Here is a 16,439-nt window from a genome sequence, read left to right as displayed (position 1 = left end):
AGACATATAAAATATATGTATTTTGTGTCTATGAGGTAACCCAACCTTAACCGCTCTAATGAATCCAGTCATGTTGATTCAAACTGTTACGAAGTTCATGAGTCTTTCTGAATGATTCAGTGATTAATAGTTCGCTATATAGTTGATTTACATTTTCCTTATTTGTCATAGTGATAGCAGCTGTCATAACACTGTTTCCATGGTTCTTACAAACATGGTTCTCTGAAACTTCCTGCCCATCTACCCCCCACAGTTCTTCATCTACCCCACAGATCTTTCTCTTCCCCTTGTAAGAAAAGGAACATGAGTTACAGTCCTGTAGAGACTGATAACCGCCTCTGCGTTTGCAATCAAGACATCTCAGTCTGTCTATTTCCTGTCCTCCGTCTCTCCTCTTCATCCTGCCTTCCTCTCACTTTCTCCGTTCTGTCTCTCTCTTGTGTTCCACATTCAACAAAAAAGTTTGCTTTAGCCAAACAGGTGCAAAAGCCATATGTGAATACTACAGCCAACAGCAGTGAGGTAAAACAGCATTTGGACACTTAAGTTACATTTAAAATCATCTGCACTCAGTTTTTTCTTTATTTAAAACAAATTCCAGATGAATTTTACATTTTTCAGTTTAATCACAGTCTGCCCTTTTCACTGGGAGATCATATTATGGCAATTTGATTAAACATTACAAGGTCCAAAAACGGCACAATTGAAACATGCACAGATAAACTCTTCACAGTAATATCTATAACATGCATTAAGAAAATAGACTGGAGGATTTTCACTTCGTGACAACTTTAAGTGTCTTTATGGGGCCACTGTAGGCGTTTGGGGGCCTCTGTGACTGAGAAATGTTCAAAAACTGTACAATAACAGAGGAGAGATGAATTATGGGATGAGCAGATATGGAACAGAGACATGAATATTTGTCATTGAGCAGAAAAGGGTTGCTGTCACTAAAGTTGTAGCCGCTCAATTGATAAATGAGAGCCAGAGGGTTCGTGAAGAGGGGCTTCATGTTCAGCAGATGTGAGTGTAACACATGTGCAGATGTGAAAAAAATCCTAATCTTTTTAGTTTTCAAGATGTTAACATGTTCTAAATGATTTTAATGCATTGTTCTGGCGTTGTGATTGGTTGCCACTGCATTGCTATGCAGTTGATAACATGTAGGCTTTGACTCGAACTAAAAGCAAATGTTTTTCTTGTGTTTGTGTATGTTGTAGGTGGAGGCGAGATGTCGGTAAAGCTAAAATTTGATTGTCCGGCTGAAGGCGGCATGGTGCAGCGGAGCCGTTCCTTCACTGGAGTAAACACACTCGGAGGCCGGAGAAGGTAAGCAAGTATGGTTTGTGTTCGAGGGAAGATGATGTGTGTCAGACTGCATTATTTCCTCAAAGCAGGGGTCATGGAATCCCATGGAAAGCATGACTCTTGGTCGCTGGAATTTATGCCATGAGGACATCTCTGAGAGGTCTTGTTGCAAAATTGATGACAAAATAAAACATTTGGGAGCAGTCCAGATTATTCCTGCAATAAAGCCATTCATGGTGTTACTGTTAATGAAAAATAAAACTAGAAACTATAAAAATAGTTTTTCAGTAATTGAAATAAAGCTGAAATAAAATAGAATATAAATATTAGCTTCTCTGTCCACATAATCCCACATGAAACCTGAGGTCTGATGATCAGAGACTTTTGGCTGTCCCCAGATCACGGCTAAAGAAAAGAGGAGACAGAGCCTTTGCGATTGTCAGGCCTAGGTTGTGGAACAGCCTTCCGCCTTACATCCGAACGGCGCAATCTCTAAATGTTTTTAAATCTTCTCTTAAAACCTACTTTTTTCAATAGCTTTAATTCATTGTGATATCATGTTTTTTATTTATTTATTTATTTATTTATTTTTGATCTTGTGTATTGTTCAGCACTTTGGTCAGCCCTGCTTGCTGTTTTTTAAATGTGCTATATAAATAAATACACACTTAAACTTGAACTTGATATTAGAGTGAAAACTTAAAAATCTAAAATAAGAACAGTATTAAAATTGCTAGAACTAAAACAGAAATGTAGATACATTTATATAGACATATTAACAATAAAACTGACAGAAGCACTATAATGAAAATATAAAGATAAAAATGAATTCAATGTATTAATAAATACTATCATAAATAATATTAAAATGACACTGGCAACAAAATAAAAGCCCAGCTGGATAATTTCTACCTCTGGGATCTGACAACTTGTGATAATATTCAAGTACTATTTTATTGTTTAATGCATTCTGGGCATCTAAAGTCATTATCTTGCTTATTGCCATGACATTTTAAATAATTAATTGCATCTAGAACATTCCCAGACTTAGTAAAGTGAAACAAAGGGGTCCAAATGAGCTACCTACCTAAACAGCATTTTAATGCATCATAAATCAATCAGTATTGAAAAGTATGGATGAATTTCAAGTCATGTTATCTAATTAAAAATGATATAATTTTTTCTAATATGTATATTTATTATGTACTTTCATGTACGAGATACTTGAATATAACTTTGTTAGCTTACAGCAAGTTCTACTGTTGTTCCAAATCAGTCAATTAGGAAGCATAGGATGTGGCCTTAGCAGGGAGCTCACTAGGTTTTGGAACGGAGCTTAGTTTATAACTGATGTGGTTTATGGTTTCCTTTGATTGCTTATAGTTCAAATTCACCATTCCAATCAATCTGTAACACAAACAAGCATTGGTTATTATGTAATAGGAGTAATTATTTCAAGAACCAAAGGTCTTGAGAGGATGTGCAGTTCGGATTCGGGTACAAGCATCATCTAAGCAGTGTGACATCTTACATAACAAAGCTTCCTCTGTGTATGTGTGTGCGTGCATGTGTGCACATTTTTATTTTATTTGTCACAATAGCACTAAATTCCTGCAAGTCCAAGTAAAAGATTGTAAATAAATGATTGCAGACAAAGTCCAAAACGACTTCACAGGCATCTCCGCCTGCTTTCAATTTGTAAACTCTTTATTGTATGGCAAAAGCTTAACAAAACAGCCTAGATTTCAACCACTCTTTTGACTTTTGTAGATTGAGTTGATTGGATAAGGTTAGTTTATCGCTACGATTGTCAACACTGATTTCTGAAATCATTTTGAGGTTATCGTGCTTAGATTTTGTAACCTACTCTGTAAACTAAATCATAAATAAATTGGGATTTTTAGAAAATTTCACTTATTCTAAGTAGGTTCTTTTATGTAGCTAACAAAAACTATTTTCTTGGAAGATGAACAAGGTTGCATCAAAACAAAAACCTCTGAACATATTTAATAGTTTCATCCAAATACATAAACGGTCTCTATTTGTTTTCCCAGTTTTGCAACCCATTTTGATGAACCTTTATTTGCAGTTGTGAGTAATCAAGTGAGCACTCTATATCAACAATTTTATGTATGTTTTTACAAAAAAAATATAAAAAATAATCCAGATTACTCATCTTGAGACCTTGTACAACCTTGTTGGTTAGTGGCTAATTCGTGTTAAGCAAAAAAAAATAAAAATAACATGATTTATGTTACATTCAGCTAAGTTGTTTTCAACTGGTAAATGCTTTTACATACTTTTACAATGCTTATACAACACTACAAGTATGTTAGAATGCAGAAGGCCGAGTTTAAAAAGACCGTGCTCTTTATTCCTGAGAAAATAGCCATCATGTCTGAGGGATTTTTCAATTTACAGCAGAGATGTCAGTGATGGAGACAGGAAGGAATACACTGATGTGAGAGCCAGAGCTTGTGTTATTGGTGACCCCAGAGCAGCACTGAGGAATCTCTTCCCTAAGAGAACAGTTAATTTACATTGCAGAGTCATTGGGTTTGTTTTTACATTACATTACATTATTCATTTAGCTGACGCCTTTATCCAAAGCGACTTATACAATTGCTATATATGTCAGTTATGCTGTGTAAGCATACTCTGTCAGAACAAGGCAATATATAGATTATATTGTGTGTGTAACTAAAATAGAATATAAGTATTAAATTCAGAATATAAAAAAATACTACTGTTTAAAAGTATGGAATTGCTAAAACAAAGGTTGTTTTTAGAAAGAGATTGATGCTTCTGTTGAAGTATTTAATTTACAAAAAATAAATTCAAAAACATTATTAATGTTCAAATGATTGTTATAGTTGAAATAACTGCAATGCGCTCTTAAGATAGTTTTTAGCAGCCATTACAACAAGTGTTTTAGGAAAGCATTCTAATGTGGTTATTTTGTAATAGAGAAGCTGTATTTATTGTCCTGGCCTGCTAATCAATGAAATGTGGTAATTGCAATGCAATGTCAAAATGATTGTATACATTTGTGAAGTTCAATTCTGGGTTCAGAAAAGGCCAAAAGTAACAGTTATAAATAGTAAAGTCTATAAACATATTATTTGATTATTTTAAGAGATGAAGATTGTTCTTGAGTGTGCTGTCATTTTTGATTAATTTTCAGTGTTGGAGTCTAAATGATTTTTTTATGTTTTCGAAGGAATTGTTTTAAGCTCAACAAAAGGTTTCATTTGAACAAAAATACAGTAAAAAAGTTATATTGTGAATTGTTAATATTTAACTGTATAACTGTTTTATAGTTGAATATATTATAATGTAATTTATTTATGATGTAAAGCTGAATTTTTTAGCGTCATTACTCCAGTCTTAAATGCCACATGATCCTACAGAAATCATATTTGATTTGATTCATTTGGATTTTTTTGTTCAAGAAACATTTCTTATTATTATCAAATATTTTATAATATTGTAAATATCTTTATTGTCACTTTTGATTTATTTAACATGTCATTGTTTAACAAAAGTATTAATTTCTTTAAATAAAATTATTTTAGGTCAAACTTTTACAATAGTATATATATATGTTTAATGATTAACTTTTTTATGTCTCTATTCCATCTTATCCCACAGACTTTCCTCTACTCGTAACTCTCTCCGCACAAAAGTCATAGCAGGGAAATCTCCCAGAATCCCTTCTTCGAGTCGGTTGGGGAGCAGCATCTGGGGGCAACAGCCTGATCAGGTGGACAGAATCTTCCAGGCTTTGAGGAAAGGGCTCAAGTATGTTCAGTCCTTGCAGTAGAGAAATGACTGGACTCCTGGAACCGCACACACTAGTCTTGTGAATGTTAATATCATCTCATCTCATACAGGGACTACTTGGAAAACCATCAAACAGAGCTGGACTTCCTGTCATCCCAGCAGAGAGACACAAAGAGAAACTCCAGACTGGTGAGATTTTTTAGACTGAGGGGCCGTTTACATGACAACCTTTTCGGCCAAAAACGGGAAACTTTTTATGGGTTTTGACTGTTTGTATTCATGACAACAGTGTTTAGGGGACTGAAAACCATATTTTTGAAAATGGGTTTCAAAGTGCAAGTTTTTGAAAACTCCACTGTTTTTGTTTCCATGAAAACACACAAAACGGGAATCTTTGAAAACGGTGATGTCATGCACGTGCATAATACGTGTTAGGTATGTAGAAATGCGCAGAACATGGCAATTTTTGAGGGCAAGCTTGAACAAACATACACAACATTGGCGGAGTACATGGTACTGTTGTTGCTGCTTAAGAGTTTGCTATCGCTTCTTCAGCAAGGTGTGGATTTACTTCACCAATATTACAACCAACAGTGGAGACGCATTATATACATATAATCGTCACTTCCCTACAGGTACTGTTTACTAATAAGGTGACAGTGCCAACTACTGGCCCGGCGTACGTAATACATAGTTTTTTGCCGTTTTCAGAAATATTTGTTAATGTGAATCGTTTTGAAAACGTTGTTTTTGTATATGCAAAAAAATAAAAATAAATTTGAAACGCAAGGGAAAATCTTTTCAGTTTTCGACTACATTGTTGTTTTGTAATTGTAGCATGAGAATAACTTTGCACTCTAGTTATAATCCAGCTTTTTATTATTTAATTTTTACACTTGTTGTTCATTTAAAGTAAATAAATAACTGCAAAAATCTATTCTTCATTCCTCAGGGTTTTTTTTATGACCTGGAAAAGGTAAGTGCTCAACATATGTTGATATTCAACCATTTGAGTGTGGTTCCCTTTACAAAAACATATTTTTGAGACTTTGACATTAGTATTTGTACCATATGGTTTATTAAAAATTGCAAAAAGTAAAGTAAAAGTAAAGTTACAAAAGTAAATGCTGTTTATATCCTGCTTGCCAACAACAGGAGATACGAGCCTTAGAGAGATACATACGGCGCCTTGAGTTTCACATTAGTAAGGTAACACAGCTTCAGAATACTTTCATTTGGTCATATATATGAACACTAGTCATATGTGCTAATAATAAACTTGCATCATGTGAATGTGGATGTCATCAGGTAGAAGAGCTGTATGAGTCCTATTGTATCCAGTGGCGGCTGCGCCAAGGAGCTTTGAACATGAAGAGAGCGTTCTCTCTGTCCCCGTCTTCACGACAGTCTAGAGAGAGTCTACTGGAGCTGAACCGCAACCACAGACACAGTCTGGAGGTAGAGTCTCTCTTGGACACCATACACACACAACAAACAATAAGTAAGCATTTTGTGAGGTTGTTTCCCCAAAGAGTTAAACACTGTGGCTCGATGGCTCTTTTAAAACATTCTGACAAGCCCAACACAACAACACATTGTAACCACACTTAGCACATGATTTCTAATCAGTGCACCAATAAAAATAACCTACTTTGTAAATGCAAACATCTCACTTCAGAAATGTCTCTGTGTCACACTCATCTCTGCCTGCAGGATATGTGTGCAATGGAAGGAGAACTGGAAATCCTGCTGGGTGAGCTGCAAATCAAAATGAAAGGTACACATCACCTCACATATATATGCATTTGAGTTTCAGAGCGAAAATGATCTCCTAAACCTCCTTCTCCATCTCATTTTTTCTCTCTTTATGAGACAGGTTTGATCGGCTTTGCTCGGCTCTGTCCTGGAGATCAGTATGAGGTGAGGAGGTTTAACCCAACATCCTACTGTTGCTATATACTTAAAGGAATAAGATACCCCAAAATGAACCTTCTGTCGTCATTTACTCACCCTCGTGCTGCTCCAAAACTGTATGACTTTCTGTCCTCTGAGAGCCATTTAGCAGAATGTTCATGCTGCTGCTTTCCAACGAAAGTGGATGAGGACAAACATTGATGGTCTCGTGAAATGACAAAAAGTACTGCCAAAGCCATACAGGTTTGGAACAACATGAATAAAGGATGAGAGAACTATCTGTTTAATATGTAAAAGTAATAAAGACTTGAAGGCATTCGATCCCCAAATATCACTTTTAATCCAAGAATCACTGTTCTTTTATCACATGATACATGATGGTTCTTTTTTGTTAAAATATTAGGCAGAAATGACATTTCACCAGCTATTCAGATTACACTGTTAAGGCCAGGTTTCCAGTGACTTCATGCACAGTGGAATGCCGTCTCAGGAGCCATCAGCCGACTCATGCACGAGACCACACATTCACATGCAGTCACACCAAAAAGTATTTGGAACTTAAGACAAGGAATATGAACTTCATTTCATTCTATATGAAAATATATGCAAACATAAACTAAGAAGTTTCCTCAAAACTGTCTGTATTTTAATTTTTAACCCAAAGTGATTTTTACTGGTTGTATGATCATAATTACTATAGAAGGTAATCAACCGGAATAATCATTTACTGCTGCAGTTCCTGCCACGGCATCATGTGTACCTGCCTTTTACCACTGAGTGGATCTGTAACTATAGACTTCGACAAGATATAAGGCAAACATATAAAAGCGCATTTTTGCAAATAGCAAGCAACTTTGCTTTGCCAATGTTCTAGATTTGACAGTTGAATAGTGAATAAACTTCACTAACAGTCACATAGCTAGAACATTGAGATTAGATGTTATGATGTTGTATTATTATTGTATAATATTGCCAGTAATTTATTTCATTATTTATATCTACATTGACAAATTTCACAAGATAAAATGTCACATTTCCAGCATTATTGAGCAATGGTGTGAATCACCCCTTTGAGCCACGTTGTTGGCGATTTTACTAACGAGTTTCACATGTGACTGGGTTGTATTGGCATTTTGGTTGACTACTTCAGCTATGGGTGTTTCCAAACATTGTCAACATATTTTATTCATTCTGAACTCCACATCTTTAGTTTTTTATTTAAAAATCTTTTTTTATGTTTTGCCTGTAAAATGTGCTTTTGCTGTATTCCTTCTATATGAATGAAACTTGGTTTGATGACACAGGAATTTTTTTTAAGAAAAGTATTTTGCTTAATTTTTAATGTTTATTTTATTTTTATTTTTTAATTTTTTTATGGAGTTTAACAAAAGTGAGTCGTCCATAACTTCAGAGGTGTAAATTGGATGATTTTTGTCTTTTAGTCCCAGCATATTCTGGAATGTTCCAGAAAGCACTAGAATATTCCAGAATGTTACAGAAACTTCCAAATATCCAAATATCTTGGAAAAAACAAAACAAAACAAAAAAAATCTTATCTGTTCTGAACCATAGTTTCATTATTAATGATGGAAGTTCTAAAATTTACCTGACCAAAATATCAATGCTACATGAAAAAAATAGTACAATAATCATTAGCACCACAAAATTAAAGAACCATAGAAAATGTAAGTGAAACGTTTTTTTTTTTTTACATTGTGCAATACAATAAAAAACAGTTTTTTTTTTTTTTTTTTTTTTTAGAATATTTGACAGTATTCCTGTTTATACTGTACAGCTGTGGTGCACTTAAGAAAAATTGGAAGAAAAAAAATTACACTATCCTCAAAATTTGAGCGGTGTAGTAAATGTCCAAAAGTCACTGGGGTCATTTTACACACATACACACACACACACACACACTGAACGTCTCGTTTCCTGTAGGTGTTGATCCGGCTGGGGCGACAGCGATGGAGAATCAGAGGGCGAATCCAGACTGATGACCAACAGCTGTGGGACGAAGAAGAAATGATCTTCCTCCCTCACATCCATGGGAACTTTGAGATTAAGGTGAGCTCGTCCACCTGTGCTCATGCACACACCTGAGCAAATACCACTTCCTATCGAGGTGATCTGTGGGGGTTGCGATGACAGAAGATTCCAGGCCTTTTGTACTTTTATTGTTTGTTAGATCTAAATAGATTGTCATATGACACACTAAACCTCTCCCTCAAACCCCTGAGAGAGAACAGTAGAGTAGAGATGTTTAACAGACTTTCTGAAGCTTTTGGACCAGTGGAATAATGGTTATGAAATCCTTTCTTAAACCCCTGTCACTCAGAATCAGTGTATCACCCGGAATGCCCTAGTAACTGCATAGCTAGTCTCAGCCTCAGACATCACACACATGGACCGTTGGCTAAACATCTGATAAATATGGGACACAAAAGTGGAAACACTTCAGGAGTGTCAAAGTCGTCATCGGATTGGTTGAAATATGTGTGTGTGTGTCATGTTCTTTAACGTTCTGTCCGGAAACTAATGTGATGTGAAGCCAAACCCCCTCACGAAAGAAGAAAGCCGTAGTGTTTACAACTGTGATGACATGCACTTATCAGGATCAACTAAACACCAGACTGTCAAAAGTATGCAAAATATTTAATTGTTTCAAAAACGTCCGAGAGTTTTACACACAGGTCTGATATTGTGGCGACATTTCCATGCCCCGAAACGTGACGTTGAACGAAACGAACAATGATTGGTTGTTTGACATGTCAGTCAAACGGCCTCATGGGCGGGCCTTGGCTAATGAAAGCTGCCATGAATTCCAGACCTTCAGCTATCAGTCTTAAGGTCCGGCTACGAGCGACTACTGCATAGCAAAGCAGCATTCTAGCAACCACCAAGAACAACCTAGCAACCACACAGCATCATTCTACATTCAACCATGCAAAAATACTATTTTTGTTATTGCCAGCAGTACAGTCCGTCCTGAGAGACCTTTGGCCCAGCATACATGATAAAACAAAAGGTTAAACAAATAATTTCCCTCAAAAACTCTAGTCAAGCCAACAACATCTGCCAAATCTGAAAGGTTTTCTGAAATGTCCTGCAGGTAACCGAGGTCAAGGGGTTGAGCTCTATTCTGGTCGGCATGGTGACATGCAGGAGTGCAGATTTTTTCACAGCACGGCCACAGATGATGGTTGTGGACATTACAGAACTGGGAACCATCAAGCTACAGCTAGAGGTGGTTTGGAAGTAAGTGAACGTGTGGAGTTTACAAAGCTAAAAGTGCTGTCAAATACTTGAAAGTGCTTGGCAGGGCACTTTAAGACATTGTTGACTTTATTAAATGTCACTGAAACCAAACTTAACTTTTACACAAATTTTGTACACTCCTGTAAAAAACTTATGTTTTTTTTTTTTTGTTGTTTAACAATTTATACTTTTATAAACCAAGGATGCATTATTAAAGACTTTTACATTCATACTAACTACTTCATTTTTAAATAAATGTTGTTCATTTGAACTTTCTATTCATCAAAGTATCCCGGAAAAAATGTATTATGTTTTCCACAAAAATATGAAGCAGCATAATTGTGTTCAATATCATTTGTGATTCTACAAATGAGGAACATTGAACTACAGTCTGAAAGTTTTGGGTTGGTTACATTTTTCTCAAATGGTTTTGAAAGAAGTCTCTCCTGCTCACTAAGGCTGCATTTGTTTAATCAAACATATAGTAAAATTGTGTAATATTGTGAAATATTATATGAATAGTTTTCTATGTTAATATATTTTTAAAATGTAATTTATTCCTGTGAATTTTCAGCATCCTTACTCCAATAATGTGTTAATAATAATAAAATGTTCCTTGTGCATCAAATCAGCATATTAGAATGATTTCTGAAGGATCAAGTGAAGTAAGGATGCTGAAAATTCACAGGAATAAATTACATTTTAAAAATATATTAACATAGAAAACTATTCATATAATATTTCACAATATTACAAATTTTTACTGTATTTTTGATTAAACAAATGCAGCCTTAGTGAGCAGGAGAGACTTCTTTCAAAACCATTTGAGAAAAATTTAACCAACCCAAAACTTTTAGACTGTAGTTCAATGTTCCTCATTTGTAGAATCACAAATGATATTTGAGGGCTTCATAGGGAAAAAGTTTCAGCAACTAATAACTTCAGTAGGACTTCTGAAGAACTGGAATAGGGCGCAAATGTGGAATGCTTTTATGGTCCTAACATTTTTTTTTTAGACATGACACTGATCTCATACAAAAACACATCCTCTGTAAGTGCAGCTCTGCTATTGGCTAACACACACCAGCTGACTGCAGAGAGATGGATGAATAGTTAATTTTTTTCTTCCCTTTCACACACATCGATCCAGTTACACTGCTCTTTACACAGCCCAGGTGGAAAAGATTTTTCATAACCTCTTTTTTACAGTGTCAGTAAATTAAACACATCTCACAGCATTGTTTAGCATCTCCACGCTCTGCTGTGACCGTGTGTGTGTGTGTGTGTGTGTGTGTGTGTGTGTGTGTGTGTTAGTTCACAACCGTCACCTCATTTCCTCTGGTTCTGCTTAGTCTCAAGCAGTGATGACAAACACACTGCCACTCCACACATCATGTGCAATAGGAACCTGAGTGAGGTTTATTCATGCCATCTCTCTCTTCTTTATTGAGTAAAACTATAAATGTGAGCAAGTATGTGTAAAATAAATACATGGTTTGAAAAAAAAAAAAAAACAGAAAACCACGTGAATGCTGTTTCATGTTGACTTCAGATATTTAACAACAATCTTAAATTGTCATGCAAATGCAAATGCAATGCAGGAAAAAAAGACCAATCACAAGTTAGTTTGAATATTAGATTACAATGAAGGTTAGATTTTGCATTAAACAATTTGACAAAGTTATTGGGAATATTATTATTATTTATTAAATATTAATATATAACATAAGATAATAATTAAATAAAAACTATTTAAAAATCATTAGTTTCATATGCTCACCAAACTGCATTTATTGAAAAATAATAAAAAACAGTGAACCAGTAATTAATATAACTTCAATTTAAAATGTGTTTCCTATTTTAATATATTTTCAAATTTAATAAACTTCCTGTGATACAAAGCTGAATTTTCAGCATCATTACTCCAGTCTTTATTCAGTGTGACGTGATCTTTCAGAAATCATTCTAATATACAGATTTGCTGATCAAAATATTTTTTTTTTTTATTATAGTCAAGGTTTAAAAAACTGTTTTTTTTCCCCTTTTTGCTTTCTTTTTTTTTTTTTCCTTTTGTTCCAGGATTCATTGATTAATTTATTTGAAGTAGATTTTTTTTTCTTTTTTTTTTTTGTAGCATTTTAAATGTTTTTACTGTAACTTTTGATCAATTTATTGCATCCTTGCTAATACCTTGCTGAATAAAACAATTTTTTTAAAACAACAAACATTTTTGTTTGGGATCACGAGTTTAAAAATATACCCTTATATTCTATAACTTGAGAGTCATTTTGAGCATTGGGTGGTAGTTTATTGTAATTTAAAGTATAAGTATAGGAGACTCAGGGACGCTCAGAATTATGCTCCGGGTTATTTTTAAGGTTTAAGGGTGGGGTTATGTGTTGGGACTATGGTTATGTTGGGAAGTGATGTTACACCTACAATTGTGACAATATATGGGTGACAACTAGCTAGATCTGTAGTTATCTCTAAGCACAATAAATATTCCAGTTTAAATCCAAACATCGTGTATATTTAATCCTTAGGCACTAGTCTTCTGCTTTATCTGTGTTTTTTCATAAAATTTTTATTTTGCACATGTAAGCAGACTGGTGTCAATTTTCCTTCACAGTTTCTTGTTCCTTCACTTTTTCTTCCTTTAGTCCATTTGATAGCTGTGAGGTGAGGCCTCTCACAGCGTCCACCAGCCGTCAGTCCATCTACAGCAGAAAGGGATCTGTATATAGCTGGACGCCTCCCAACACACCCAGTTTCACTGAGAAATACTTTCTAGTGAGTTTATAACCTACATCCACACAGTACACTGTGACAAAAAAAAAAAAAAATGATTCAAGAAAATCATTCTGACGTCCTCATTATGACACACAATGTTGAAATGGTGCCGCACAAACCCAAACAAGATTTGTGCTGATGTCGGCAAGGTTTTCGAGTGTCTTGTGTCTGGTGTCATTGCGCAAAAAGAAATTAGCCACTTCACCTCATTCTTCTGTTGTTTTTCACCTGAAGAGCTTAAATGTCATTTAATGATGTCATCTGTCCTTTTCTGTTGAAGTCGATGATGCGTCAGATACAGGATGCAGATGGCTCTTTATCCATTGGCTCACGTGAATCAAGGGGCGTGTCTTTACTCAGCTACCTGGCTGACTCCACCCAGGCACTCAGTCCTCCTGCCTATGAGAAGACAAGCGACCCACCAACCACACACCACCCTGTTCTAGACACTAAGTTACAGGATGACAACCTCTCAAAGACACCCACAGAAGATGTATGAAACTGATCCTACTAATATATATATATATATATATATATATATATATATATATATATATATATATATATATATATACATAAAACTCTTTAGTGGGATTTTTAAAAACAAATTATATATATATATATATATATATATATATATATATATATATATATATATGCAAAAATATATAAATGGATAATAATAATACATCTATTTTTATATAAATTTATAATTAATAGCAATAACCACTTTTATAATAAAAATGAAAATAATATATATTCATTATTAATTTATTATGTATTTGTTTTGAGTGAAATGTTATTGTATTAATGTACTTTATGAAAACATTTGTAAATGCTTTTTACGTTTTTCTTTCTTTTCTTTTTTTTTTACAATATACAGTTACAAAAAAAAATCTTCAAAAATCAAATAGCTGGAATGTTTAATTCCTTTCCATTCATAACCCTAGGCTGAGGAGAGTGTGGAATGGCCGTCAGAGACTGACACAGCTTCCCCCAGTCCCGCGGGCAGCAAGCGAGACTCCATATTCCTCTTCCACCGCTACAGCACGCCTGACATCCTCAAGCAAAATGGGGAGGTGACCCCCAGCACAGGAGAAGGAGACGCACAAGAGACGGCCCTGGATGAGGGCCCTGAAGAGGAGACCTCGTTCAAGCAGGGAACTGAAGACAGACTCCTGGTGAAGGACAGAAAAGTGGGCAGAGCACAGAAGAGAGCAGTGGCTAAGAGAGTTAGTTCACTGCTAGAGGATCTGAGTACAGAGCTGGAGGATATGAGCGACATAGACACATTAAAGAAATTAGACCTGCAGATACACCAAATGAACCAGGTGTTGAAGGTGAGAGTCTGATTTCTTTCATTCAGTTTTGTGGGAAATTGGAACTGACCTGAAGATGTTTTCATGCGATTGCATATTTCCTGATGTTAGAAGGACCTTAACCCTTCACAGATGCCCTCGTCTCAGACACTAGCAGTAGAGGAAGAGGAAGTGCTGGGCAGTTTTGACTTCCTCTCTGCAGATTGTAATGAAGATGAAATATCAGATATGGGCAGCATCAGACTTGGGTACACTGGGTAAGCCAACAATTTTTTAGCTGGTGTGTCTGAGTCAATCACTTGAACAAATGTCAAAAAATAAAAAATCTATCTATCTATCTATCTATCTATCTATCTATCTATCTATCTATCTATCTATCTATCTATCTATCTATCTATCTATCTATCTATCTATCTATCTGTATTTTTTTTTTTCTCTTGAACTCAAAACTTATTTTCAAATGAAGTAGTGCTATAATCTCTTTAGTAGTGCTATAAACGTTTTTGGTACTAAGGGTGGGAATGGTCCTTAAATATGCCATTCGGAAGATATTTAATTTCTAGATTTGTTTGTTAGTTTGATTTTGTGGTGTAAACATCTTTTATGTGTTTTGGGGAGGTAAATAAGCCCATTGGTATAAAAGAAAGATTTTGTATTTAGCTTTGATCTGATCATTTGAACTAATGAATGCAAGTGTGTACACGCAAAGTCACTCCATGTAACAAAAGGTAAGCTGTTGTGCTAATATATTACATGAAGGCTTAAAGTGCCATCTTGTGGATGAAGGGGAGGAATGCATGAAGTGTACACACATTTATTTGTCAGGTCAAGGTCAGATGCCTCTTCATATTATTATAATGTTTAGCTATCTGAGACATTCAAACAATAAAAGATGTGGATATGATATTACACAACATTTCTGGCATATAAAAATATAATTGTATAACATGGTTAATGTAAAAAATTTAAATAGTGATAATATTTATAGTATTCATTATTATAATAAAATAATTGAATTAAGATATATATACAATTTGTAATTTTCTCTCTCTCTCTCTCACTAGAATTGGTTCAGTCAACGAGAACAGCCTGAAAAGCATGCGTCTGTTATCTCAGGATAATGCCTCAAAAGACCCGGCTGAAGGACTGGTCAGACACAGAGGAGATGGTGCAGTAAAGCCATCACTCAGCACAGGGGTCTACAGTCTGGATCAAGCTCTTGAAACCCACCTCAGTGTCTGCGCAGTGCTGCTGAGGGTGAGGAATCAGTCTAACCAAATCATCAGACTCTTATCAACATAATTGTTTCTTTGTGTCTGCATAAGTCCACATTCTGTCTTCTTCCAGGCTCTGAGATGTTCGGACTCTGATCTTGTACACAAAGACATCACGGAGGAGCTGTTGCGGCAAGTTGACATGCTGGAAAAAATCAGTGCTTTGTCACAGAAGATGATCGAGGAGATCTCAGTTACAGAGCGTAAGTACAGCGACATACCAGGCCTTGAATGAGTAAATAAACGACTGAAAAAAGCTTTTTCTCAGATATTAATAATTGAGATTTATAGATTTCCTGCAAACGCTAACTTTTAATATGACAGAGTTTATTATCAATTATAACAGATTTTCTTTCCCATAGTGTTTAAGGGTATTAGGTAACACTAGAATATGCAGTTATGTGCTGTGACTGTTACTTTATACTGTCGACGATCACAGGCTCTTTCCCGTGTCAGTGTGAAGCGCTCTAGATGCATTAGTCATGTGTGTGGATGTGTGTCAGTGTTGGCCAGAGCTCCTAAGGGGATTGAAGTATTTTGGAAGGAGTGCTGCGAGAGTGACTTGTCTTTCTGCTGCTCAACGGATGGGTTTCTCAGGACACTGCGCAAACATTACATCCACAAAGTCAAAGCCAAACAGCCAGGCCAGGCTGATGAAGGTCAGCTGCTCTGTTCTGTTCCAATGCATCCTAAGAACTGAATCCACAAACTGATGAAATAATGCATCCGAGGCAGAATGGAATACAATAAAATAAAGGAATACATTTTAGAAGATATTTTATTATTATATTTT

General features: G+C 35.3%; 1 protein-coding gene across 3 annotated transcripts in view; it reads left to right on the top strand.

Annotated features, from left to right (window-relative positions):
* Positions 1–16,439, top strand: part of LOC113050244 (RIPOR family member 3-like) — a 33,989-nt gene that overhangs the window by 13,999 nt on the left and 3,551 nt on the right. Inside the window, exons 2-19 of one of the 3 annotated variants that reach the window (XM_026213034.1) lie at positions 1,221–1,329; positions 3,730–3,864; positions 4,960–5,109; positions 5,202–5,280; positions 6,044–6,067; positions 6,247–6,300; positions 6,400–6,549; positions 6,805–6,868; positions 6,968–7,011; positions 8,947–9,072; positions 10,118–10,263; positions 12,924–13,053; positions 13,334–13,546; positions 14,004–14,393; positions 14,505–14,629; positions 15,437–15,629; positions 15,720–15,849; positions 16,150–16,305. In XM_026213034.1, coding sequence (XP_026068819.1) covers positions 1,232–1,329; positions 3,730–3,864; positions 4,960–5,109; positions 5,202–5,280; positions 6,044–6,067; positions 6,247–6,300; positions 6,400–6,549; positions 6,805–6,868; positions 6,968–7,011; positions 8,947–9,072; positions 10,118–10,263; positions 12,924–13,053; positions 13,334–13,546; positions 14,004–14,393; positions 14,505–14,629; positions 15,437–15,629; positions 15,720–15,849; positions 16,150–16,305 — 2,407 coding nt within the window. In that variant the 5' untranslated portion in view covers positions 1,221–1,231. Of the gene's footprint in view, positions 1–1,220; positions 1,330–3,729; positions 3,865–4,959; positions 5,110–5,201; positions 5,281–6,043; positions 6,068–6,246; positions 6,301–6,399; positions 6,550–6,804; positions 6,869–6,967; positions 7,012–8,946; positions 9,073–10,117; positions 10,264–12,923; positions 13,054–13,333; positions 13,547–14,003; positions 14,394–14,483; positions 14,630–15,436; positions 15,630–15,719; positions 15,850–16,149; positions 16,306–16,439 lie in introns of all 3 variants that reach the window. The other 2 variants (XM_026213033.1, XM_026213035.1) reach the window with 2 other exon arrangements.

Source organism: Carassius auratus, chromosome 31 (assembly GCF_003368295.1).
Source record: "Carassius auratus strain Wakin chromosome 31, ASM336829v1, whole genome shotgun sequence".
In the NCBI taxonomy this organism is placed as follows: Eukaryota; Metazoa; Chordata; class Actinopteri; order Cypriniformes; family Cyprinidae; genus Carassius; species Carassius auratus.
Note: the sequence above shows the minus strand (reverse complement) of the source record. Positions and strands in the feature narration are given on the sequence as shown.